We start from the raw sequence: 26589 nt of genomic DNA, 5'->3' as shown, positions 1-26589 counted from the left end.
TATATATAAAATGGATTTCCTTCTTTATTACAGCTGTCATTTTGCAGGTGCTTCTGTTGCACTTCAGTAAGCACTTTGTAGCAGTAGAACTTCAAGGGGTGTGGCTTGTGTTGAATGGGCGTGGTCTGTGTTGAATGGGTGTGGCCTGTGTTGAATGGGTGTGGCCTGTGTTGAATGGGCGTGGCTTGTTCTGCAGGTAACAGGGGAGTGCTGGGGACAGCCGAGCTGCAGAGCAGGTAATACAGAACAGGAGGCGGAGAGATGACAGACAGGAAGGGAAAGATCCTCACTTCGGATCCCTAGAGAGATCTGCAAGATCCATGAATTTTATTCTATTCCAGGACTTATCAGAACAAACCTTTCCACTGTGGGTTTTATCAGGAAGACTGAGATCCATTTCCTAAATCTGGACAGAGTTCAGCAGAGGTACAGTACCTTGGTTCTTCTAGCTCTGTTATAATACTCACCCTATTAATAACCCTAATATCCTCTAATTCTTGGCCCGTCCTCAATAACTTTTATTCAGACACATAGGCGGGGGTCACGTGCCGGTACTATCAAGCATTGTTGGTCTTTGCGCCGCACAGAATATAAAACCGTAGGTGGGTGAAGTAACTGCAGCAGGTAGAGTCTATCATTTTTGGTGTAAAGAAATCCCTGTGGCGTACAACTATCTAGGACCTGAAGTAGTTGAGGAACTACAATTTCCAGCATGCTTTATCAGCCCCCTCCTGAAGTTAGTACAAACTTTATTTCCAGGTGGTTTTACACGCAGCACTGCAGTTTTTTTTTTAGCCAAAGCCAGAAGATATTTATGATCTATTGAGTCTGACCGCTGCAAACCCCCTTGATCCAAAGATCTCCACTGCTTACGTTCCACCCATAGACACTAATGGTGAGCGAATGTACATACTCCACCAGAAACGGGCATAGACACCGCTATTCTGGTGTCTGATGGGGGTCCTAAAAGTCAACCCCCACCTCATCCCACAGATCAGACATTTACAGGATATCCTACAAGAAACCGGTCTAGGGAAGGTTAATATTGCTGACCGCTATGTTCCCCAATATACATGCACCTGTGACTCTGTATGTTGTTTTGATAGGGGGATGTTCAAAAGCGGGTTACAGCCACGTCTGGCGCTGCTTTTCTCTTAGGGAAACAAAGGATCAGACAGGTTAAAATCCAACTCCTCTGAAACCTGTCCTGGCAGGAGATATCCGGGGACAGTAGGGCTGACCCCATGCAAATTATATTGCGGACAGATGCCAATGTCCGTGGTCAGATCCAATGAGGATGTTGTGTGTCTGTTCCCCTGTATTTTTAGTAAATTTAGCTTGTTTTAGTGGTTGAGTGGATTCACACTGTTTTTAGGAAAAAATGCTGTTTTTATTGGCAAAAAAGTTAGCTTGAAGTCAATAGGGAAATCTAAAATGCCCTACAAATATGGCGTGTGGTTTTTGGTTTTTTTTCTTTGTTTTTTTCCAATTTCCATTTTTTTTATGTCCGTGGTGTTTCTCCAAAATTGTAGCAAGCATGGATTTGGCGTCTTTGACCCATAGACTTCCATAGGTTTTTTTTTGTCTTGTCATGTCTTGTTTTTTTTTTTTGTGTTTTTTTTTCTCTAAAAAGAGAAAAGGTGTCAATGTGTGCTGCGTTTTATGCCGTTTTTGGTGGTGGTTTTTCATAATTTATCATGTGTTCCAAAAAGGAATCTGCATCACGTGATCTTTCAATCGTGTGATTTGCAATGTGAAAAATGCCACATAAAAAAACGCAGGTAGTAAAACACACTATTGGCAAAAAACGCCCTTAAAAAACCTGTACCATTTTCCCCAAAAACTTTTTTTTTTTTTTATCTGAAAAAACATATCACAAAAAACAGTGTGAGGAGGAAGACATTTTAAAATTAAACCTGCTTCCCATATATAAATAATGTAAAATTGTCCATGGTTCCCCAGCGGTCCCACCCCCGCTCTACTGAAGGTCATTATCTGCATGGAAAATGTTGCGCCCATGGATCTTGTGACATTTTCTGTCACCTCGTATTGGGTACTGTGCACGGCGGTCATCATATTGACTAATAGATCTGGCCCTGTAAGAGGTCACATATGGAGTACCCCCTACAGATTATTTTAGATCGTGTGCGGCGCATGACCAGTGGGCGCGATGTTTACAAAGACCTTCAGCATGGGAGGGCACGGATCCCTTTATTTTAATTACCTGGTATCTTTTATAGGTACAGCTTTACTCTCTGGTTCTGAACAGGACATCCAATGTGGCGCCTCGTGGAGGTTTTTGGAAGATATTTGGTCACAGTTTGTCGCACACAGCCCTTGCAATTATTATTTAGCAAATTTTCGTCTTACAATAGGAATCGTTTTTTTAACTGGAGTTTCCTTTTAATCCTAGTTAACATCCAGATGCAGATCCAGTGTAGTGGTTGTGCTAATCCGCCCTGTTCCTAGTTTATGTGGCATCATTGGGTAGTGTGGCTACTTGTGTTTCGGTGAGTTTATGTAGTTGTTGTATACACCAGTCAGGCGTGTCCTTCCCGTACTTCATGCTGGATTATCTGTCATCAGCGGAATTTTATTGTGTGTGTGTGTGTGTGTGTGTGTGTGTGTGTGTATATATATATATATATATATATTATATATTATATATTCCTTTTTTTTTTTTTTTTTTTAAATCGCAGCGTTCGACATGTTCACGCTTCCTAATATGTAATCTCATAATAAATATTTCCCTAAGCGTCAGTGTTGTGCGGCCGCAGCTGTAGGAGAAGAGGGGAGCTTCTGTACGTACGTCTGTGTGAATGGGCTCCCTCCATAGACCTGTATGGGCTTTACAATGCAGCTTCGGGGATCTCCTACAAACATAGATTACAAAGATCTACTCCTAGGATGTAACCGGTGTAGAGTTGTAACATGTGGCCCGCCAGCTGTTGCCAAACTACAACTCCCAGCAGGCCCTGATGGCAACAATTGGGGCGCATGTGTGTAGTGCAAGCTGCACTCCTTAGGATAGGTCATCAATATCAGATCGTTGGGGGTCCGACTCCCAGCACCCCCATTATTAGCTGATTATAGGGCCGGGGTACTCCAGTAAGCACTATAGCCTTTTCATTGCTTACGAAATACAGCGCCATACAGCAGCTGTGTCTAGTACTGCAGCTCTGTCCCATTCAAGCGAATGGGACTAGGCTTCAATACCGGGCAATCAACTGATTAGTGGAGGTGCGGGAGTTGGACCACCACCAACCTGATATTGAGGACCTATTTTATGGATATGTCATCCATCTCAAATTCCTGGAAAACCCCTGTCCATACACTAGATGATTTAGACAATTTTCTGCTCTCTTTCTGCTCCTTTTCATGACACATACGATTGTGACAGATGTTGACCGAAGGCAGATATCTGTGAAAAGCTTATCTGCAGTGTATAATTTTTCCAGTCATTGGAAAGTCTTCCATGCCGAACGACAGATCTGCATCCAATAATGGGGGGGTGGGGTCCCTACAGTCTGTTAATGTCCCATCAGTGCTGATAGAGTGAGACTGTGTAGAGACACACCTTTTTACAAGGGGGAATGGTAACACCCGATTGCCAATTTATTCATAAATTTCCAGGAGGAATAACAGAGGAATCTCACAATGTAGAGTTCTAAGAAAGGATGTTCCAGAATTATTTCATGCAAAATATTTACCTAAACAGACATGTCAAGGGGGTGACAGGTCCTCTTTAAAGTCTAAGTTCAAATGTGTGACCTTTTTGAAAGCGCAACCTAGTAGAAGATCCTAATCTGCATATACTAAAGATGTGGAGGTGTCTGGTCCTGTTGAGTCAGCCGTTCCTAGCGGAAAAAGAACTGAACTGCTGAGATGGCAAGACGTCACCCAGCACCATCTCTCTATCTATAATACATCTCGCAATCTGGCATAGAGATGAACAGACGGTGGTGGCCGAGGTCTCTACAGACCAGCAGTTCTCCTTCCTCCGCCAGGCACTGCTAATTCTCCGGGACCCGATACTGCAATTTGTGGCGCATAGTTCAGAGCTGATCTGTTTAGTGTCTGGTTAACTTTAAAGGGAACCTGTCACCAGAATTTCATCTATTGAACTCTACCCATCACTGGCCGCTGCTGTCAAAACTTTATGGCCGTTACCCTCTCTAATCCTCCAATCGTAAATAACGGTCTGCAAACATTTTGCGCCTTTCATGGTAATAATCCGGCAGTCTTGTTCGTTCCTCTCTTATGCCCACCCACCATCGAAAACTGGTCCGCCCTGAATGCCCAAATCTCGCATGCACCCGTCATGTATGGTCTGACATCGTTCGCTGCTTCATCCGGGCCTCAAATCTAGTTATTGCGCATGCGCCGCTATGGTGTCCGGTTGTGCGCACGCACCAGAACAGGACATGGATGCGCAAGCGCTGGGTTTTGTGTGTGCAGGGGGGAGGCAAGGAGCTGTCAATCAAAAGTAAGGAGCGGGGTTAACTCGGAAAGGCTTGAGGAATGAAGATGTGCCTCTTTTATGCTCATTCGCATACGGCACAGGAACACTATAAAAAACTGAATACCAAAGGTACAGAGCCGACTTAGAAGATAATTATAGGTTACGTAAAAACAATTTGTCACCCACTTCCACCAGGTATTGCTGGTTTTATAGGTGAAATGCTGGTGACCGATTCCCTTTAAGGAACTTTGCAGTGAAATTTCACACTTTGATAACAGAACTTTTGCTAAACTGCACTGTTTGGCATTTGTCAGATATAGTGGCTGAAGTTCTACTACACCCAGAGTGGTGGAGCTGGCTTGTTTAATGTAGATGGGGAATAAGCTGCTGTCCGGCATCTCTGGCACCGCTTATCTCACAGGGGAACATAGGATCGCAATGTTGAAACCCATCAAAGCAACATGAAAACCAACAAGTAAACTCATTAGTTCCATCTTCTTGATGCTTTAGCGACTCCTCCGCTTCACCCAGAATGATGTAATATAACATTCCTAGCCCGCTGCTCCCTACATTGCCAGCGATGTTACTATCTCTGTCACCAGTTTATTAATTCTTTATCTCCTAAATAATCTAATCGGCGCTATGATGCTGATAACTACAGTGTGATTTGCTTTCAAAAACGTTTATCTGCAAAGTTATGAGCATTTTTCTAAATATACTAATTTGGCTATACTTGTCAAATAGGAGGTGACTTTCTTTTCACTCTGGGCGGTGTAATGTTTTCTGTATGCATACCTCCCAACCATCCCGGATTCAGCAGGACAGTCCCGAATTCCGGGCTGTGTCCCACTGTCCCGGGCAGCTGGGGGTATGTCCCGCTGTCCACTGTATTGGAGTCCTCAGGACGCATACAGTTGAACCCAATTCTGAAGCAGGGAACCGTCAGCTCCCTGCTTCAGAATTAGTTCAGAGCAGAGGAGCAGAAAGCTCCTCGCTCCTCTTCCGCTCGCCGTGGACTCCACAGGCACAGCGCTATTTTAAGTGCTGTGCTCGGGGGAAACCCTTGAAGTCACTGTCCATATATGGGCAGTGACATCAGTGGCTACTCCTTGAGTGGAATCCCCGTTGCCGATCTGGCAGGCGATTCCGCTCCTAGAGGAAACCCCTGAGGTCACGGTCCATATATGGACCGTGACATCAGGGCTTCCCTCCTAGGAGCGGAATCCCCGGCCAATGCTCTGGCTGAGGATTCCGCTCCTAGATGGAGTCTCTATGGCGCTATCTACAAGGGGGGGTAGTGCTATCTTCAAAGGGGGTGTGGCACTAGCTACATGGACACTGTGGCACTATATAGGGCCACTAGGTACAGGGGACACGGGTGCTATCCCATTGGCGCTGTGTCACTATCTACAACGGCACTGGCACTAGGGGCAGCTTTGGGGCATTATACTGTATGGGGGCAGCTTTGGGGCATTATACTGCATGGGGCATCTGTATGGGCATTATACTGTGTGGGTGCATCTATGGGGCAGTAGATTGTTTGGTGGCAGCTGTGGGGGCATTATACTGTGTGGGAGGCACTATGGGAGCATGATTTTATGTGGGCTGAACCGTTTGTGTATGTTTATGGTGCAAGGAGGCCACTGTTACATACAGCCGCCGTACCACTGCAACGGCCGGGATCGGGAATAACACTGATCTTAGTCATTTATCCCCTTATATGCCGTAATCCAAATTTTAAAAATAAAACAAAAAAAGAACACTACCATAAAAATAGCAATGCGTACACTAAGCTGTGTTCACATCTGCGTTATGACTATAGTTATGGGAGCATATAAAAAAAAAATAGCTGCCCAATCCGTCATATCAAGAACATTAATGGTACCAGACGGATCCCATTGACTGGGTACAGCCGTGGTGTCTGTACTGCGCTTGTTCACATGTGCAACGGAGCCTCCGACGCAGATGTCAACAAGCCCTTAAGGCCCACCACCGTAATTTTGATTTGCGTTTATGGATCTGTAACTGCGAATCAAAATACAGATACATTAATTTAGATGGTGCATGGACACCTTCCCATTTATTTACGGGAAGGTGTCAGGGTCATTGAATTTGTGGACCGCGCTCCTATACTTTATAATGGGAGCACGGCCCGCAGATGCCGTATTTGGTATGTCCGTGCCTGTAATCGCGGACTGTGATTACGGGCGCGGCCGTATGCAGGGGGCCCTATCTACAGTATTTGGTATTGCCACAATTGTAACGACCCGTACAATGAACCAAACATGTTATTTATACTACTTACTGAATGATGTAAAAAGAAATAAATTTTTCAATGGCAGAATGGCTGTTTTTCTTATCCCCCCCCCCCAAAAAAAAAATTCTAAACGTGAATCAGTAAGTTCTGTGTCATTTTGGCACAGCTCACATATACCTGTCCTGCAAAAACCATGTCCTCAAGCAGCGACGGCGATGAGAAAATAAAAACGTTATGGCCCTTGGAATGTGGTTTTGCACAGACTTTTTTTTTTAAAAAAAATCTGCGTCCTGAACTCATCAAATTTTATTTTAATAATCAAACTCAAATTGAGACTGGCAATAATACTACATGACTGTTGCCAAGCTGCTTTTACTATTCCCTACTGTCAGAACATCGCCAATCCTGTTTTGCAACGAAGTTGCTAGGGATACACTGCCTAGCAACCAAAGTCTTTTCAATGGAGTTGTCAAGATTGCTGACCCTGGAAACCACTCACTCATATTCCTCAAGTCTTCAGATGAAAGCCGATTTAGGGAAAGGAGGTTTGGCAGCACTTAACCCGCGCTTTTTTCTATCTATTAGGGTATGTGCACACACAATCTCAAAAACGTCTGAAAACACAGAGCTGTCTTCAAGGGAAAACCGCTCCTGATTTTCAGAGTTTTTTTTGTTTTTTTTAAAATCAAACTCGCAATTTTCGCTGCGTTTTTTTTACGGCCGTTTTTGGAGCTGTTTTTCTATAGTCAATGAAAAACTGCTCCAAAAACGTCCCAAGAAGTGACCTGCACTTTTTTGCGGGCGTCTTTTTACTTGCAGTTTTTGGAAAACGAGATGTAAAAATACGGCCCGTCGGAACAGAACGCCGTATTTCCATATGGGCAGATATTTGGAGGCTTCTGCTTCAGTTTTTTTTTTCAGGCGTTTTTCAAGGTGTAAACGCCCCGAAATACACCTGAAAACACTGTGTGAACATACCCTTAGGCCCCATGCACACGAACGTGCTTTTGCGGCCGCAATTCCCCCGAAATTCCACGGGAGAATTGCGGCCCCATTCATTCCTATGGACTCATGCACACGACCGTGGTTTACACGGTCCGTGCATGGCCCAAGAGCCCGGACCGCAGAAAGAACGGGCATGTCTTATTACGGCCGTGTTCTACAGTCCAGGATCATAGGAAATAATGGATGCGGCCATGTGCACGGCCCACGATTTGTGGGCGGCTCGTGGGTAACACTCCGCTGTCGGCCGACCTGAAAACCACAGCTGTGCATGAGGCCTTACTGTTTTAATCAGATTTGTTTTTTTATCAATATGTCAGTGGAGAATCTTTGATGGGATTTTCCATGCACTGATCTATTCATCGTTCGAGACCTGTTATTTTCCACCACGGTGTCCACCCCTACGTTGTGTAGGTAGCCTCTGACTTCACGATACTTTGTAAGTCTAATCAAACACTGCAATATTTACCCTCTACGCTCACTTGCCGATCGTGTTAACACATTTTTTTTATTTTTTTTTTCTTCTTCCACACTAAATGTGAATGTATATAAGTTGTGGTCATGCTTAGTGGAGCATTTTAGTGTCAAATAATGACCACTGGTATTAAAGTCCCACACGCCAAAGTGTGAACAGGCATTAAGGTCACAGCAAACCTTAACAGGCTCTACTAGTCGATCATAACGTGAATTGTTGGAGAGTGGGTAGTGGTACCAGGAATAGAATACAATGACGTACAATTTCCAGATGTAGTGTAGATTTTACTTATTTCCAACAGAGGAAACACAAGAATATCACACTTCATATCTCATGATATCTCGCCACTCCTCCCACTGAAAGGAAAGAGGTTCTCCATCTAAATGTATTCTAGAAGAAAATCTGATTACTAATACAAGATGAGATAAAGGATGTTGTTTCGGGACTCGTGCCACGCTTTTTCCCCATTCTCTGCGATCAGTACGGTGCCAACCCAATCATGTCGATCAGATCAGATACTGTTTGCGATGGATACACAGCCTAACAACTACCTTTTTTTTTTTTTTTTTTTTTTTTTTTTTTTTATGAGCTTGTCAAGCAGCATGTCCCTAGCAATCAGGCTGTCTGAAGTTACTAAGATTTCAGCCCAAGGCTGCTCTGGAGTAAAGGCCCTTTTCCACGGGCTAATCGCTAAATCGAGCGTTCATATGAACGCTTGTTTCGATCACTGCCCTGTGTAAACAGGGCAACGATCAGTCAATTAACGTGCAAACGATCATTCATCGACTGATCGTAGCGTATAGGTAGCAATAAATATTATTGTTGCCGGCCGCACATCTTCCTATGTAATCGGAGAGATGCGCTGCCGACATGAGGGAAATGCATGGTGACGAACGATCGCTCTTCTCTATACACAACCAATCATTGCTCCTTGTGAAAGAAGCAAACGAGCGTCGATCAAGGCGCTGTCTTGTTGATCGCGCTCGTTTTCATGGCCCATATTGGCAGCTGTAAAACGACCTTTAGGTCGCCAAGCAAGTAGTACAATATGCTTCTTCTAGCGACAGGTGCGGTGGAGACCAGAATTCCTATATTCCATTAATCCGGATGTACATTGGGAGCATGTAATACTGTATTACAGCTGATCACCTGAGGTTTCATTAGCGGCGATCAGCTGATCATCAGGGTGGCTGCTTTTAGAGGGAGTTTTATTGCTGAGAGCCCTCTGTTCACATTAAGTTTGGCTTATGTACCAAGAAATCTCCCGGTGCATATGCCGAACGTATCCATAGGGGCCCATGCTCCTGGCGTATGCAAAAAGTGTCCTTTTGGCATACATTGGACTGGTATTGTTGGCAAACTTTTATGCTAAATTCATAGAAATTCCATCAGGTCCCCAATTAATCTACTTCTTTCAGGCTCTGGTCGCTTCCTCGTCGCCGGTAGGCGGGATCCGTCTGACAGTGGATTCCAACAGCACCCGCTAGCACCGAATGACCCCATTGACTTGCAATGGGTTCCATTGTGGTTTCCGTCATTTTGACCGCAAGAATAGCGCTGCGTGCGGTGTCCTTCTTGCTATCAGATCTCCAAATGGCCGTGTGAATAGAGACTTTTTTTGTTCCTTTAAGTCCAACTTTTTATTTCAAGAATAAAATGATAAATCCAGGCGATCGATGTGACTCAGGTGGGTGGTAAAAGACATGCTTGGAATGTACAAATATATTGATTGCAGGGAATTCAATATTGTTGTCTTCCTGTTTAACTGTATTATCCCTAAGTTTGCGCAATTTTTAAACAACAACGACTGCAATCTTAAATTCACGTACCATTTTGATGTCACCGACATCATTTTTTTGGATCTGGAGCTAAAAGGCGTCAATGGCCAAAACATCTCGACCAAAACACATCGAAAACCCACGGCCACTAACAACTTATTACATGCAAATAGTAGTCACACCAAACATACCATCAAAGCCATACCGGTGGGCGAAATGCACCGTGCCAAGAGGAACTGTACATCTCAAAGTCAATTTGAAATAGAACAAGAATCAATCAGAACAAGACTCCTAGAAAGAGGCTATCCGAAATGGTCACTCAATCGGGCCAGTAACATCATGACCAAGAAAACTAGATCTCAACTTCTAGGACATCACAGCAAAACAGCTAACTCATTACACAATACCCAATCTATGGTCAACCAACCAACGTTGATCTTACAACAGAGCAATCAGTTCATGCAAATCAAGAAAATAGTAACTGATTACTTACCGATTCTCATGGAGGATGACACTCTGCGCACGGTGTTATCCGGAGGATGTAGAATAGTGGCAAGGAAAGCCTCTTCGCTAGGTAATGCCCTGTCTCCATCTCTATTTACTGCCAATGAAAAAACAAAAACAACATGGCTAGAGACCACGGGCTTCTACAAATGTGGGCAGCACCCATGCAAAGTGTGCTCCCATGTCCAGATAACCAAAACTTTCAGCGACTCTACACAAACTGATAGTTTTAATATTCAAAATTATATCAACTGTAATTCTGAAGCAGTTATTTACATCATAGAGTGCATTGAGTGTAAATTGAAATATGTAGGCTGTACGAACAGGAAATTTAAAGTAAGAATTCTGGAACACCTTAGCTATATCAGAAATGAGAATATTCTGAACATATCAAATGCAGCAAAGCACTTTATCTCCCAACATCACAGATCAACCAAATTTTTCTGCTGCTATGCCATCGAAAAAATTCATCCCTGCAAACGGGGAGGTGACATCAAACACAAAACCCACCTTAGGGAAGCATACTGGATATACAGACTTAATACAAGGTACCCAAACGGCTTAAACCTAAAGAAAGAACTAATGTATCTATATTAATATATCGAAGAAAAAACCTATGTATCTATACCTAATTAATAAATAGTCATTATCCATGAAAGTATCACCAGTCACCAAACTGTTATTATATATACAAGTATTACTAACTACACAAGAGCATAATTCAGAAACGAGTCAAGGCTAATAAAAATTAAATCCAATTAACCGTACAATGCTATTCAAGGTATATAAACCCACCAAGCGATGCATGCATAACATATGCTTTTTGTCATGCACACTTTTTTATTTATACACTACCCAGTCTTGTTGTTTCATTACATGTTCCCGATTCCCATAAAGATTCAGTTGTGTCCTTCCTGCACTTTCCCCACATGATCCTCATCCTATATACAGAGCGCGTTGTAACATAGTACCATATTAACAGGTTTTCAAGCATATTCCAACACTAATGCAACAGTACCAGTCACAATTCAACTTTCATGGTCATTCATATATGTATCAATAATCCATCACAGCCAGATTGCAAAGGCCCCCAGTTTTTCGTCACAATTGACAAATAAATACAATCATAGTATACATATTTTCTCGGATATTCGAGTAGAATCTATGATTAAATGTCACTTACGGCCAATACGAACGTTGATGATGGTTCTTGGGAGACATATCAGGCCGGGATACACAGGTTCAACCGGACATCGTGAGTGTCATATACCCACATAGAAATCTGAAACGTCATAATCACCATTAACATACAGTACTTATCATAAATAAGTATAAATACATCATATCTATTAATTTCCTCAGGTTTTCAAAGTTCAAGAATTATACAATTACTCACGGATGAGATCCGACAGAAAACAACACAGGACCCAATGACTACTTCCGGTTTGCGTTCCAACACAACATAGACGATGACACGCATAAAAAATCAGCTGACATAATATAAAATTGATCATTTCCGGTTTGCGTTCCAACGCAACATGAACGGTGACACGCATTAACAATCAGCTGACTTAGTATAAAACTGACAGCGCGCTCTATTTAAAAATCACTACAGCCAAGTTTAAGGACGCAGCAGACGTCCGAAACGCGTAGGCCCCGAGGACACGCACCACCACTTTTTCACACACCCAGGACCCTATGCAACTGGACTTCCTTTTAATTTCATTCCAATAAACTTGGAACAGAGAATCCATTTTAATTGCACCCAGCGCTGGATCCTACCTTCTTCTTTGCTTGCTGTATCCATAGGGGCCCATGCTCCTGGCGTATGCAAAAAGTGTCCTTTTGGCATACATTGGACTGGTATTGTTGGCAAACTTTTATGCTAAATTCATAGAAATTCCATCAGGTCCCCAATTAATCTACTTCTTTCAGGCTCTGGTCGCTTCCTCGTCGCCGGTAGGCGGGATCCGTCTGACAGTGGATTCCAACAGCACCCGCTAGCACCGAATGACCCCATTGACTTGCAATGGGTTCCATTGTGGTTTCCGTCATTTTGACCGCAAGAATAGCGCTGCGTGCGGTGTCCTTCTTGCTATCAGATCTCCAAATGGCCGTGTGAATAGAGACTTTTTTTGTTCCTTTAAGTCCAACTTTTTATTTCAAGAATAAAATGATAAATCCAGGCGATCGATGTGACTCAGGTGGGTGGTACAAGACATGCTTGGAATGTACAAATATATTGATTGCAGGGAATTCAATATTGTTGTCTTCCTGTTTAACTGTATTTGACAGGGCAAAATGTCATCCACTCCTCTAAATGGGTCGACTTTGATCTTCAATCTATAGAAGCCTTGAAAGATACAAAGCACAATAGAAAACCAATAAGAGCCTCCTGTAGGGCTCCTACGTTAACTATACACCTCCTGGACTGATTACATCTCTTTAGATGTCTGCCATACAATCAATCTACATATCTAGTGGGTCAACCAGCTCATGAGTGAACACTAATCTCTCTAGTTACCCAGCAATATTGGAGGAGGGGATCATGGGTGTAATGAGTAACCATGGGGTCCCATCGCAAAACCTGGGATAGGGTCCCGCACGATCAGGGCATTAAAGACTTATGACTATATTGGTCTCGTAGTGATTTGCATTAATTTTTCCCATTCTTGCCTTCCATGATCCCCATTCACGTGACACTTTTGGCTTACGTTTAGAGTAAAAGCTCCCGACATAAGTTAAACGTAGGCTGTATCGGATGCCTTACGGTGGCATCAGTCACCCATAGACTATTATGGTAATGAAAAGCTCATGATCTATACGTTTAAAGGATGCCGTACAGCAGAATACGTCAACTATAGGCTCACATGTTAAAAAAAAAAAAAAAAGTATACTGTGCGGTATACGTTATTTTTTAGGGATCACTCAGGAATAAGTAGTCTACTGTGCTATTGCATGCCTGGGGGGATTATATCGAAATCTACTAGTCCAACAGAGGCCATAAGATACTCTATTGGCCTCCATCACTCTAATGGAGTGCTATGAAAAACATTTAGCGTGTATGCCAAGAGCTTTCCTGGCGTACACACTAAACGTACATCACAATGTGAACAGGGCCTGACTGCGCCTCACGTCTGAGTAGAGATGCCCCTCTTCGTTGCTCGGCACCATAACAACTGCTATCATGGCATACACCTATGGATGGGACGTATCACTATATATTTGTCATTCAGGATTCTGGGGAAAGCTGCATGATAACACCTGTTGTGGGAGCGATATTAACGCCAATATTAATTGACACCCAGCTTTGCCAGAAACGGATATAACTAAGGGTCCTTTTACACAGGCCAATTTTGGCCGTAAAAACTAGCGCCGACCAACAAGACAGCTCATCGATCGGCGCTCGTTTGCGCCTTTCACAAGGATCTATGATCCGTAATGGGGACGAGTGGTTGTTACTAGGATCGCTGGTCCCCACACGTCGGCGGCACATCTCCCTGTTTATACAGGGAGATGCGCTGCAAACCATGATAATATTTTGTGCAGCATAAACGAGCAGATTCTCAGATGAATGAGCGTTCATACGAACACTCGTTGGCCCGTGAAAAAGGCCCTTAAGAAATAGTTTAGGGCAAATTCTTTAACCATGCAGATCAGTGAGGATGACTCGATTACACGAGGGTTAGTTAAAGGCGTACTACACGTGTTACACAGGGACGGACAGTAGAAACAAGTCCTCCTCCCATGGGGAAAACCATCGCTGATGAGCTACAGACAGAAGATATTCAATTATTTATAGACCCAACCTACAGAGGAACTATTGCTCAAACATTAATGAAGCTTCTTATCTATACTATTTATTACATGAGGCTGGAGCATGAACTAAAAGCTTTCCCGTCCTGCGCTTTACCTCTAAGCAGCCTACGCTAATCCATTATAGCCATTCCCTATTATGTGGGGTCTGTACGAAGACACAAGCGGTTTTACAGCAGCCTGGAGCAGGGGCGTACATACCCTGGAGCAGAGACAGGGTCGGCTCCGGTTTTATGTGGGCCCTTGGGCGACGCAGGCTTAGTGGACCCCTTTGCGGGGGAACTTACGGCGGCATGAAACTGCATTTTATGCCCCCATATAGAAGTTGGGCCCCCAGTTTGTGCCCTCTGTAGATAGTCCTACACAGCCCCCCTCCCTGCAGCTAGCGCCATTGGGGCTCCCTATAGGAACGAAATCCACGGCAAGAGCGTCGGCAACACTCTGGACAGGGATTCCACTCCTGGAGGAGTCATATCGGCAGTGTCAGTACCTGGTGGCCGAATGCCCCCCCCCCCCCTAAGGGTAGTGGGCAAAATTACTCTTACAGGTTTGCCGGTTGCAAGCCCTGAACAGGGGAATGCATACGCTGGAGCAGAGGCGTAGCTACAGGGGGTGCACAGACTAATAATATAAATATTTATCTCACATGACTGCAAATTTTTAATTTAAATGTCTGTACATAATATTTGCATAAACAAGAGTGGCATTACGTAGGCGCCGCTTATCTCCATGTGTCACAGATCACTTTTGTTGATAGTCTCTCTTATCCTGTGGCAGCCACTGATTGATAATAGGTGCTCCCTCTATCTTTAAAGGGGTTTTCCACTACCAGACAACTGATGACCCATCCACCAGATAGGCATACCTCCCAACTGTCCCGGATCCGGCGGGACAGTCCCAGTTTCTCACTGCTGTCCCGCCATCCCGGGCAGTCTGCAAAATGCAGCAGCGATCAGAAGAAGGCCGGAGTCTTGCGGCGGAGTTCTCACTAGTGTCGATGCCGGCCCCGGAGTGGACCAGTCCAGTCACCTGACCTGTCACCTGACCTGTCATCTGACCTCACCGGTCAGGTGACTGGACTGGTCCACTCCCGGGCTGGCATCGATATCAGTGAGAACGCCGCTGCAAGACTCCTGCCTTCTTCTGACGGTGAGAGACGTCAAAGCAGAGCGTTGAATGGCAGCAGTAGGGCCGGCTACCTCTACCGCTCTGGCGGCAATGTGGCACCTACAGGGGGTCTGTGTGTGGAGCTATGTACAGGGGGTCTGTGTGTGGAGCTATGTACAGGGGGTCTGTGTGTGGAGCTATGTACAGGGGGTCTGTGTGTGCAGCTATGTACAGGGGGTCTGTGTGTGCAGCTATGTACAGGGGGTCTGTGTGTGCAGCTATGTACAGGGGGTCTGTGTGTGCAGCTATGTACAGGGGGGGTCTGTGTGTGCAGCTATGTACAGGGGGGTCTGTGTGCAGCTATGTACAGGGGGGGTCTGTGTGTGCAGCTATGTACAGGGGGGGGTCTGTGTGTGGCGCTATGTACAGGAGGGGGCTGTGTGTGGCGCGATCTACAGGAGGGCTGTGTGTGGAGCAGTCAACAGGGGGGCTCTGGTGGATGATTTTTCCATTGACCGGTAGCAGAGTTACACAACTGGAAAAAAAAAATCCCCATCATGTAACTCTGCTACCTGTCAATTGAAAAGTCAACCACCACAGGGTCTCCCTCTTGACTTTCATTGTTCTCAGCCTTTTGGTTTGTCCTGCAGCTGCTGCCGTGATGAGCAAATGTTATACCCAAGATAGGAAAAGTAACACAAAAACGACATAACCGGATCCATAATATCTGATATCCACAGTCCAGAGATCCGCAGTGACTATGTGCAGAAGGATCGGGCCGTTATTTGATGTGTTTATGCGAGATATTGGGCGTGGTTAGGGGTGTGGTTTAAAATGTCCTTCTTTTCCAAATTCAAAAGTTGGGAGGTATGAGATAGGTCATCAGTATATGATCGGTGGGGGTCCGACACCCGGACCCTGCACCGATTACCTGCCTGAGGGCACCGGATGTCATTGCACACTATGCAGTCTACGGAGCAGGAAGCAGTTGGCTCCATACATTGCATTGCGGCAGTAGCGCAGCTCGGCCGCTAGTCCATGATAGGAGCCAACTTCTTCTGGCATGGACGTCTGGTGCCCGGAAGCAGTCAGAGCAGCTGATCGGTGCGGGGTCTGGGTGTCCGACCCCCACCGATCATATACTGATGACCTATCCAGTGGATAGCTCATCAGCTGTGCGGTAGTGGGAAAACCCCCTTTAAGAGGTTCCTCAGCAGCTGCAGTGTGTATATTATTCAGTACTGTGAGCAAGCTGCTTCAGAACATCACAATACACACCTCCGCTTTTTTTGAAAAGGATAAGGGTGTCTCATATCTAATGATGATCGCCCCAGAATGCGGCACCTAGGGTGATTAATTTGTCGCCCCCAGCACCCCCAGCAAGCAGCTGATTTTGCAAAGTGAATCCGTGTCCAGCCAGGCATCTCCCGCGCTGCAGCCGTTGAACCGGAAATTAAGTATAACAAGGACGGCTAGAGTCTGCGAGAATGGTAGTTGCTCGTTCGGCTCTCCTTTCTAGCTAATAGAGGGGCTCTGAGTGAGGGCCCCCCTCTATGATGTCTATAGTGAGAGGTTGTCTTCATGAGACCACCTCTTTTATTAATGGTGGACCGGAATCTTACTCTTTAAAAAGAGGTTACGCAGCAGCTCTAGTTATGTATTGAGGAATAATGTACCCCCTACATTCCCCTCGGAGGCCTGCGACCTGTCACTTGTTCAGTGTTCACCTGTTTTTTTACTTTTTTTTTTGTGGTCGTGGAACTGCTCGCTGACTTATAATAATCGTCTAATTTACAATAGGCGGTAATATATCATGTCCAATATTTTTTGAGTGATCCAGCTGAAGCAGGAAATATTGTTAGTCTGAGTCGATATGCTTCACCCCACACCTCATACTTTAGAGGAGTGTTGTTACTGACACATTGTGCCTTGTAAACATGGAAATGTCTCACTGTGGCTTTTGACGCCATGTCACATATTGATTCAGTTCTGCTCTTGCCTAATACATAGAATCCGATGAAAGTTTCTACACCAGCGGAGGTGAAGTGGTCTGGATGGGATTTTGTATTGTTCCCTTATGCAAAGCACAAGAATGCAAAGAAGCAAATATTTACACTACTTTACCTTTTCATAGGCTGCCTACTGACACTGTGATGACAGGAGACGAGAGCTGATACTAGATCACATAGATTCTAATCTTCTAGAATGCAGCCACCAAGTTCTGATCTTGGGGTTCAGAACTCGAACAGAAGGGCCGTATTTATACATTTGCTCCTCATTTATATAAAAAAAAGTTCATGAGATGCAAGACATTTGTCAAGATTTGTTCATCTGTGGGGGTCCGCCAGCGTGCCACCTGCCTGCCTGGTATTCTACATACTGCAGAGTCCTGCTTTAGGTTTATTACATTAATCTGCTGGGAACCCGGAGGTGTAAAGTGGGTTATTAGAGCAGTGGTTAAATATTTACCACCTCTGAAAAGTTCCTGGCGAAGGCTGGCGCCTGAACAGCGGGTGCTAAGGAAAAGCACTGGAGCTTAATAAAACATCTGCTCTATATTATTCAGCTGAAGGCACCTGAACACCGGACGCTTAGCTGAACCCGTCTGACCGGTGAGACATTTATGACCTTTCCTAGAAAAACAGGCTTTTAAATCCATTTCAATGTGCAATACTGTATGTAGGTTGCCGCAAATAAAATCTTGTGTCAATATTTCTTGCAGCAACTTCTATCACGCTTCAGTATGTTGTAGTATTAGACCATATGGTAATGATTTTACCCACTATGCAACCCATAATGAGCCCTTATAGCCCCTGGAGTACCTACCATCGAGGTTGGACACACCACTGCTCACTAAACTGCTTGCCCTGGCTACTTGAAGCTGCCATACTCGCTGAATACAGACAGAACCTATTGAGTTCAATACTAGTTGTATAAATCCATATGCCGTTAGCTCCCCCTAGTGGTAGCTGCAGTCGGCCAGAATTATAGAATCTATAAATTCCAAAAAGAGCTGCCCAATACAGATATATTATCAAATTTATTCAGCACAGAACTTCAGACCTAAAAATACAATGAACAGTAATAATAATGTGGTATATTTGGAGTCCTAATTTGGGAGTGGGGCCCATTCTATTTTTTGCTATGGGGCCCAATAAATTTCTATGTGTTTTATAACGATGATGGGGCATATGTATTTGGCAGTCTGGGCAATAATTTAGACTTCATTCAGACGAGCGTATTTGACATCCGTGTGCTGTCTGCTGAAATAACTGACAGCACACTGACTAATGCGATTTTCAATGGGACTATTCACACATGCGTGTTTTTTTCACACCGCGTGTGTCTGTTACGTGAAACTCACTGCATGTCTAAAGCTACGTAAATCTGGGCCGTGTGCGTTATTGCGTCTGCGCTTTGCGAGTGCTATGTGTTTTTCACGCACTCGCAAACCACTTTTTTTTATTTTTTAAATGGAATTGATGCGCAAATCACGTACAGCACACGTACGTGCGTCCGTGTGCTGTCTGATTTTTCACTCGCCCATTGAATTCAATGGGTGCGTTATGCGCAAAAAAAAACGGCAGTATAGGACATGCAGTGAGTTTAATGCAGCGGACACACGCTGCGTGAAAAACATAGGTCCGTGTGATGTCCGTTGTTTTAGCGCGCATAACACGAATGTGAAATACGCTTGTGTGAATAAGGCCTCATGCACACTTGCGTTGTACGGCCGCTAATGACTGTTCAGTGAAACACGGACCGCACACTGATGGCTTCCGTGTGCAGTCCGTTGTTTCACGGACCAAATCAATGAAAAGGCCGAGACTGTTCCGTCAAAAACGGACAGGAGTAGGACCTGTCCTATTTTTGACGGAACGGCCGCACGGTTCCGTTAAAACAACGGAAGTGTGCATGGCCCCATTGAAATGAATGTGTCAGGGTGCTGTCAGTTAAAAAAAAAAATGGATAGCATACTGACGAAAAAAAACCGAAGTAGACATGAGGCCTTATTCACACGAACCTATATAATTCAATGTGGCCGTTTCAACGGAACGTGTGAAGGGTCCGTGAGAAAATAGGACATGTCCTATTTTTTTTAAGCAACCCTCCATGGACTCTAGTCTATGGGGGGATGCGTGATATCGCGTCGTGCAGAGCACGGATGCACCTCGGACATGAAAAACGGCGTTGCGCACATGTGAATCGGCACATGTTACACGCTGGCTGTATTTTTAGCGGACTTGGGCATGTAGAACAAGGTTACACTGTGTTGCTTCATTTATGGGACACTCGGGCAAGGAGACATCATGTTACCTCCCACACAACGAACAGTCCATTACTTACCTCCATTACCATCGCTCATGTGCGAGGGAGCATCTCTAGTGATAACTCTGAGTTAAGATAACACAGTAGGTTTACCTGCAGTCCTATGTAAAACCAAAGATAACAGCGTTCACTATGATTTTTCTAAAAAACCAACCCAGCTCTGCTACATCTGTACATAGCTCCTCCCCTTGTATGAGATAATCATTGCTACTGTTATCGGTCCAGTGCCTGTCATGTGTCTCTGAATTTACCTTTGCACTCTTTCTACCTTTACACAGATGAGCAATGCAACGACGGAACTGATTGTAACGATGGATTTAAACGTGTCGCTGTCCACGGAGAATCCCACGGTGGCGGCTCAGACCATGCTTGGCACCCTGGCAGGGTTATTTACTATGGATCCGAATACTGCTGCTGAGCTGCGGACTGCTTCCAATACTTCTGTAGATGGTGACCGGTTATTTCTGACAACCGCTGCTGCGAAGGGCATCTCAGGGGTGTTTGTCTGGTCGGCTCTGCTACTAACTTGCAGTCAGGTAAGAAAAAAAGTTTGTACTTTTCTGTCAAGTTGTTAAAAATAAATTAACTGCTGGTTATATTTGTTTCTGGAAAAGCTGGGTGACAACCAGTATTCCCACCATTACAGCATACACATGAGCAGTGGATGTATCATTGCAGAATTAGCGGATGCTGTTTTATGACAGCCTGTACTCCACTGGCTGCTTGTTGATATTTTCAGGGAACTCGCAACTAAAAGGAGTAACACTACATAGTCCCAGCTTTCAAGTATCGCAAAGAGGGACAACCGATGCAGTGCGGCAAATGTTTTTCCTTTTAAGCCACACCTCTAACCCCGCCCTTACACACCTGGTTCAGCCCACACCATATCCTGCCCCATAGTGTCTCCCCTCACAGTATAATGCCAAATATCTGCCCCATACAGTATAATGCCACCATACCGTATATTGCCCTCTTAGCTGTCCCTAGTGCCAGTGCCCACATAGTGGCACACACCGTGCCCATGTAGATAGTGCCACTGTAGATAGTGCCTATGTACATAGTGCCTCACCCCCCTTGAAGATAGCACACCAACCCCCCCCCCCCCTGTAGGTAGCGCCATTGCGTCTCCCTCTATGAGCAGAATCCCAGGTCGGAGCGTCGGAAACACTCTGGACGGCATTCCGCTCCAGGAGGAGCCCCTGACTTTGCTGTCCATATATGGATGGTGAAGTCAAGGGCTTTCCCGGGGAGTCCCCTACTAGTGGACAGTGAATGCTGAAGCAGGGAGCTGATGGTTCCTTGCTTCGGAATTGGGTTGAGCTGTATCTGTGTCTGCAGATACAGTTGACAACCGGATACCACCAGAAATCCAGGACTGTCCCGCCGAATCCGGGACATTTGGGAGGTATGATATTGATAATGTATGGGATTTTGTGTGTCAGACATTATGCCCTGTATATAAGGCAAAATGACAGGATTCTGATGGAATCCTATTCTCATGTCCTGAACATATTGTTCTTTTTCAGGCAGAAAGCTGCTTCTCATTCATAGAGCAGCTTACTGGCATTGAGTGCAACTCATAGGTTCTCGGCTATAGACAAAATTCCCTGTATATGAAATGAAGTAAGGGACCTGATGCCAAATCTCTACCGAACATGGAAACTCTGTTTCAGCTGAACGTTTGACCAACCTTTCACGTAGACTTGATTCTGAACATTTGATGAGAACTTGTCCTACTGTATACTATCATAGTAGTTTAATCCTATATTGAAATTATTCATAGCATCTGTACAAATAATGGTTGCAATGGTGTAAAGATCCATCTTCTGATGATAATAATTCTAGGAGTGTTTTATATGGGTCTTTAGTCCGATCCTTTTTCAATATTAGGTAAGGGTTGGTCTTAAGTTGACCATTCACGTGAGAATAAAGTTGACCATAATGGCCGACTATTGTTTGCAATGGTTGACTGCAGACATCTGTGATCAGCCAAGTTAGAAAATCTAGGCCGAAACCACATATGTATAGTACGATCGGCCGATCATTTGCCGCTTTGCGCTGGCCCCATGGGGATTTTTTTTTTTGTTTTTTAAACCAGTTACTCCGGTTTCTGGTGAGATCATTCATCCGAACAATTCTACGGACGATTGATTGGCCACATTCTGTCCGATCAAGGTCCTATGTGTATGGTCAACTTTATTTCAGAAAGAAGAATACTTCTCCCTGAGTTAAGGTGCCGTGATACACCATCGTCTGAATGAGCCCTTAGACTAATATCGGCCAAACCCACTTTTATTGGCAGTACCGGCCAACCATCTAATCTGTATTACATGTTTGGCCGATATTTGATCGGCAGATGGCGGTGAAGGGGGGATCCGGCATGTTGAATTTCAACATGCTCGATACTTGGTTCATGCAGGAGAGGAGAGGTGTCTGGCAGCGGCCTTTTCCCCTCTCCCCATTGAGAACTTACGCACGCTCGGCTGAACCAACCATTTGTGTATGGCGAGGTGCCACCTTTAACAAGTGCCACCTTTTTGGGTATAATGCACCGTGGGTATTTGACTCCCCGTGCCCTATTTAAGAGGTTTTACAGGAATATCTAGTGCTTGTCTATTTTTAAGATGGGTCATGAATGTGTGAGTAATCGATGGCCTAGCTTACGATTATGTCACCAACGTATATTCCTGGTGCACCCCTTTACGATCAACGCCAGCGACCTATGGTGAGCATATGGGATATTACATACCCTATGTTCCATGTCTGTATTACAGAGAAATGATATGTAGAAACACTTGTTAGATGATATCCATATCCTTCCACCATGCATATTAAATATGCATTTTGTGGGCATGTGACCCAGATGACCTCATCACTCACCTAATATAAGTATGTGTCACTCCCCTACTATATAGGTCACGTGAGTAATTATCTTTACAGCACTTTTTCCTTGCCATCAGCTATAACCCAGTCATATTTTCCTTTCCACAATGGTGGTGGGGGAGGCTATGAGATAATGGCTGATCCCACGCGGCGCATTGAGTCACACTTCCGTATAATTGTCTGTATCTTCTTATCCGTAGCTCGGCATGTGAAATAAGTCAGAGCCGCTCGGATCGCGTGCTCTATTACCGGTTCTCATGTTGTCATACCTACAGCGATATCTCCATCTGCCACTGGCCCAAAGTATATTTGATCAGGGAAATGACCCTTGTACCCAAATTCGCTAATAGTCTAGTGTCTCACTCTTCCTGTTGCAGCAGCCTCCGGTTTGATTGGTCTGTACGCAGCTGGAGTAGACTTTATTGAACTCTAAACTGACTGGCTTATTGCCAACACCCTTTTTCCTACTGCAAACCTGTAACATATATTTTTCTTAATCCTATTTACAGATCTATCTTCATCTCCGGAATTACACCATTCCGAAGGAGCAGCGTTATATCATCCGGATCCTCTTCATTGTACCCATTTACTCCTTCGACTCCTGGCTGAGTCTCTTGCTCATCGGCAATGACCAGTACTACGTGTATTTCGACTCGGTCAGAGATTGCTATGAAGGTGCGTATGTAGACGTTGACGGTATAAAAACTTAAACCTGAAATTGGAAAACCACTCGGAGAAGTAGAATCCTTTTTATGCAACTTTCTAAAATATACAAATGATTAAATTTTTCACAATTTTCAAGGTCTGTTTGCTGTCAGTCAATGAAATTCTCAACGAGCAAAACAGCTGAGCTGCAGTACCAGGCACAGCCACATAAGTCTTCCCACCAAAGACCTCTCTGGCATATCCACAGGATATACTATAAATGTCTGATAGGTGGAGGTCCCATCTCTGGGACGCCCACATATTTGGCAAACTGGTGTCTCCTGATTCGTCTGGAATAGAAGCCACTGGCCGCCACATCAGGTGGAGATTGAATGGAGACCGGGTCGTGTGCTAGACTCCTATATATTCGCATAGAGAGAGTTGCGGACGTGTCTCCATTCGTACTCTGCTCGCTCATGGCAGATGCCTCACCAGGCGGAATAGGGTCAAGTGACCCCTGTTCTTCTGATACCCCCAACTATCAGACACTTCTGGAAAATCCTGGGAAACCCCCTTTAAAGATCTTCTACATTCTAAAATATTTTCAAACATATATTAATTTATATAGAAACTTTTTTTTCAAATTCTTTTGGTTTTCCCACAAAAGTTAAATTTAAAGGTGTATCGGTAGAGCAGGTAAGCATATGCTCCTCCTATAGGGGGCACTGTGTGCAAGAAATTCCGGGATCTCGCTAGTACCAGATCCTCTCCCATAAGGTGCGTTTACATGGCCGTATTTGCGGTCTACTGCATTGGTGGGATGAATCCTCCTAATACCTCCATAGTAGGGATTGGCTATCCAGGCACAATAACGTAATTCCTATATTCTGGAACATTTTAATAATCTAATCCACCTTCATTTGTTGTCAAAGTACAATCTCTGTGTATACAGGAATCATTGCATCAATCAGTTTAAGAACCGTGCTATTCATTACAATATTATTTAAAATATGGACAATCTATATGCTTTTCGCTTTTGCTCTCTGATATCAGCCACGTACGATCTCATTCTCCATGTTTTTGTCAAACAGCATTTGTTATATACAGTTTCCTCAGTCTCTGCTTTGAGTATCTTGGTGGAGAGAGCGCGATTATGACAGAGATACGTGGAAAGCCCGTAAAGTGAGTACATTTATTCATGGATGGATTATTTGCTGAACGCTTCTCTTTTCTGCTTTATAATTTGGTTTATGGTGTGCGTGTCTTTCCATCAGATCCAGCTGTTTCTATGGGACCTGCTGTCTCCAAGGAATGTCTTATTCCATTGGCTTCCTCCGATTTTGCAAACAGGTAGGTCGTAGTGTCAAGGTGGAGCTGGGATGGGATACTTTACTTTAAGGATATGATTCCCACCTCTAAAAGTTATGCTGACAGCAAAGAGGAAAATCCGCTTGGTATCGGCTACAACATGTCATTCTGTCTCTGGCATCTAAAAAAAAAAAAATAGTTGGTAAAACCTCTTTAAATTTCACAGGTTTCCAGGATGTATTACTTGAGTGCTCCTGCAGGGGGTGCAACTACAGTACAATTTTCAGGCTTATAATGCAACCTCATAGATTCACAGTAGATAAAAATGTGGCATCAGATATATTTAAAGGGTAACTAAACTTTTTACACGTCATAGTGACATATCAGAAGTTTTGATCGGTGGGGATCTGAGCACTGAGAACCCCACCGATCACTGAAACGAAGCGGCAGCAGTAGTCGGGTGAGTGCTGTCCTGCTTCATTTCTGATTGGCTTTTTACTCAGAAAGCCGAGCGAGCAGTGAACGTACCATAGACTTTATATTGAGCCAGTATACCACGTGCTCGGCTTTCCAAGAAAAGCCGATCCGAAACGAAGCATCACAGCGCTTCTGCCGCTTTGATTGGTGGGGTCTCCGTGCTTGGACCCTCACCAATGAAAACTTCTGAACTGTTAATGTAGTTACCCTTTAAAAATGCAGAGTGATGAGGCAAGTTTAGGACGTAGTGGAGATATCTCGGTATCTGTGACCAGATCAGGTTGTGTGTAAGCCAAAGACTATGAAGTTATATGATCTAAACCTTGAAGAAATGTTGTTTGAAGGCATGTTAGGGCCAAGTCTAAGGGTATGTTCACACGGCGGGGGTCCGTAACGGCTGAAATTACGGGGATGTTTCAGCCTGAAAACATCCCCGTAATTTCAGCCGTACCGGCAGGTGCAGGCGCTTGAACGCCGCGTCAATTACGGCCGTAATTAGCGCTGCTATTCATTGGAGTCAATGAATAGCGGCTCCAATTACGGCCAAAGAAGTGACAGGTCACTTCTTCTACGCGGGCGTCTATTTACGCGCCGTCATTTGACAGCGGCGCCTAAATATACGCCTCGTGTGAACAGACAAACGTCTGCCCATTGCTTTCAATGGGCAGATGTTTGTCAGCGCTATTGAGGCGCTATTTTCGGGCGTAATTCGGGGCAAAAACGCCCGATTTACGTCCGTAAATAGGCCGTGTGAACATACCCTAAGGGCCCGGGGCAGTGAGTTCTACAGAACGGGTGCAGCACAGGAGAAGTCTAGGAGACTGGAGGGAGAAATAGTAATAAGGGAGGATGAGAGTGAAGAGCAAGAGTTGTAGAAGAGACCTGACATTATTAGGTCTCATTATTAGTTAGTCTCTTAAATCCTCCTGAAGCCTGTGGGGTGAAATAATTTCTAGAAAGATGCTTTAAATACCAATTGAAGTATTTAACATTAATTCTTAATAAGAAGAGAGAAAAGTGGTTCCACTGGGGATCGAACCCAGGACCTTCTGCGTGTAAAGCAGATGTGATAACCACTACACTATGGAACCATGTGCTGCTACAGTTGTTGTACACACCCTTGAGACCAGGCATAATGGATGTCATTTATTTGAGGTTCTCACATAGAAGTCACTGCCCCTTTTAAAATGATATTGGTAAGGAAGGTTCCTCTAACCATGACTGAGGGGTTATATTTAGATGGAGAGTGACAGATTATCTACCAGAGGACTAGGCTGTAGATTTCACATGAAACATCACATTTATCTCTGCAGGTCAAAGGGCGTAGAGTGTAATGTGCTCTTTTAGGTGTCTTTCCTCTCCAAGATTGAGGACCCCCTGTATTACCTCAGTGTGTCCCAATGGGCTAATCTTAGAGGATCAACAATAACCCCTTTTTAAAAATTCTAAATCTACACGTCCAAATCAGATTAGCAGGGGCTGGATGTAAAGTCCAATGTAACTCAAATGTTCTTCATATTCATGGGGCCTGGTGTGTATTTGTGGA

General features: G+C 44.4%; 1 protein-coding gene and 1 non-coding gene across 3 annotated transcripts in view; one reads left to right on the top strand and one right to left on the bottom strand.

The window, feature by feature from the left end:
• Window positions 1–240: 240 nt before the first annotated feature.
• Window positions 241–26589, top strand: part of TMEM184A (transmembrane protein 184A) — a 30829-nt gene continuing 4480 nt past the window's right edge. The window contains exons 1-5 of one of the 2 annotated variants that reach the window (XM_075831417.1): window positions 241–426; window positions 20009–20266; window positions 23123–23288; window positions 24350–24440; window positions 24533–24608. In XM_075831417.1, the coding sequence (XP_075687532.1) occupies window positions 20009–20266; window positions 23123–23288; window positions 24350–24440; window positions 24533–24608 (591 nt within the window). In that variant the 5' untranslated portion in view covers window positions 241–426. Of the gene's footprint in view, window positions 427–17955; window positions 18014–20008; window positions 20267–23122; window positions 23289–24349; window positions 24441–24532; window positions 24609–26589 lie in introns of those variants that run through there. The other variant, XM_075831416.1, reaches the window with a different exon arrangement.
• On the bottom strand, window positions 26062–26134 carry TRNAV-UAC (transfer RNA valine (anticodon UAC)). Its single transcript has one exon. It is a non-coding gene; the product is annotated as a tRNA-Val (tRNA).

This window comes from Rhinoderma darwinii, chromosome 6, assembly GCF_050947455.1.
Source record: "Rhinoderma darwinii isolate aRhiDar2 chromosome 6, aRhiDar2.hap1, whole genome shotgun sequence".
NCBI classification, from domain to species: domain Eukaryota; kingdom Metazoa; phylum Chordata; class Amphibia; order Anura; family Rhinodermatidae; genus Rhinoderma; species Rhinoderma darwinii.
The sequence above is the reverse complement of the archived record's forward strand: the minus strand, read 5'-3'. Positions and strand labels throughout refer to the sequence as shown.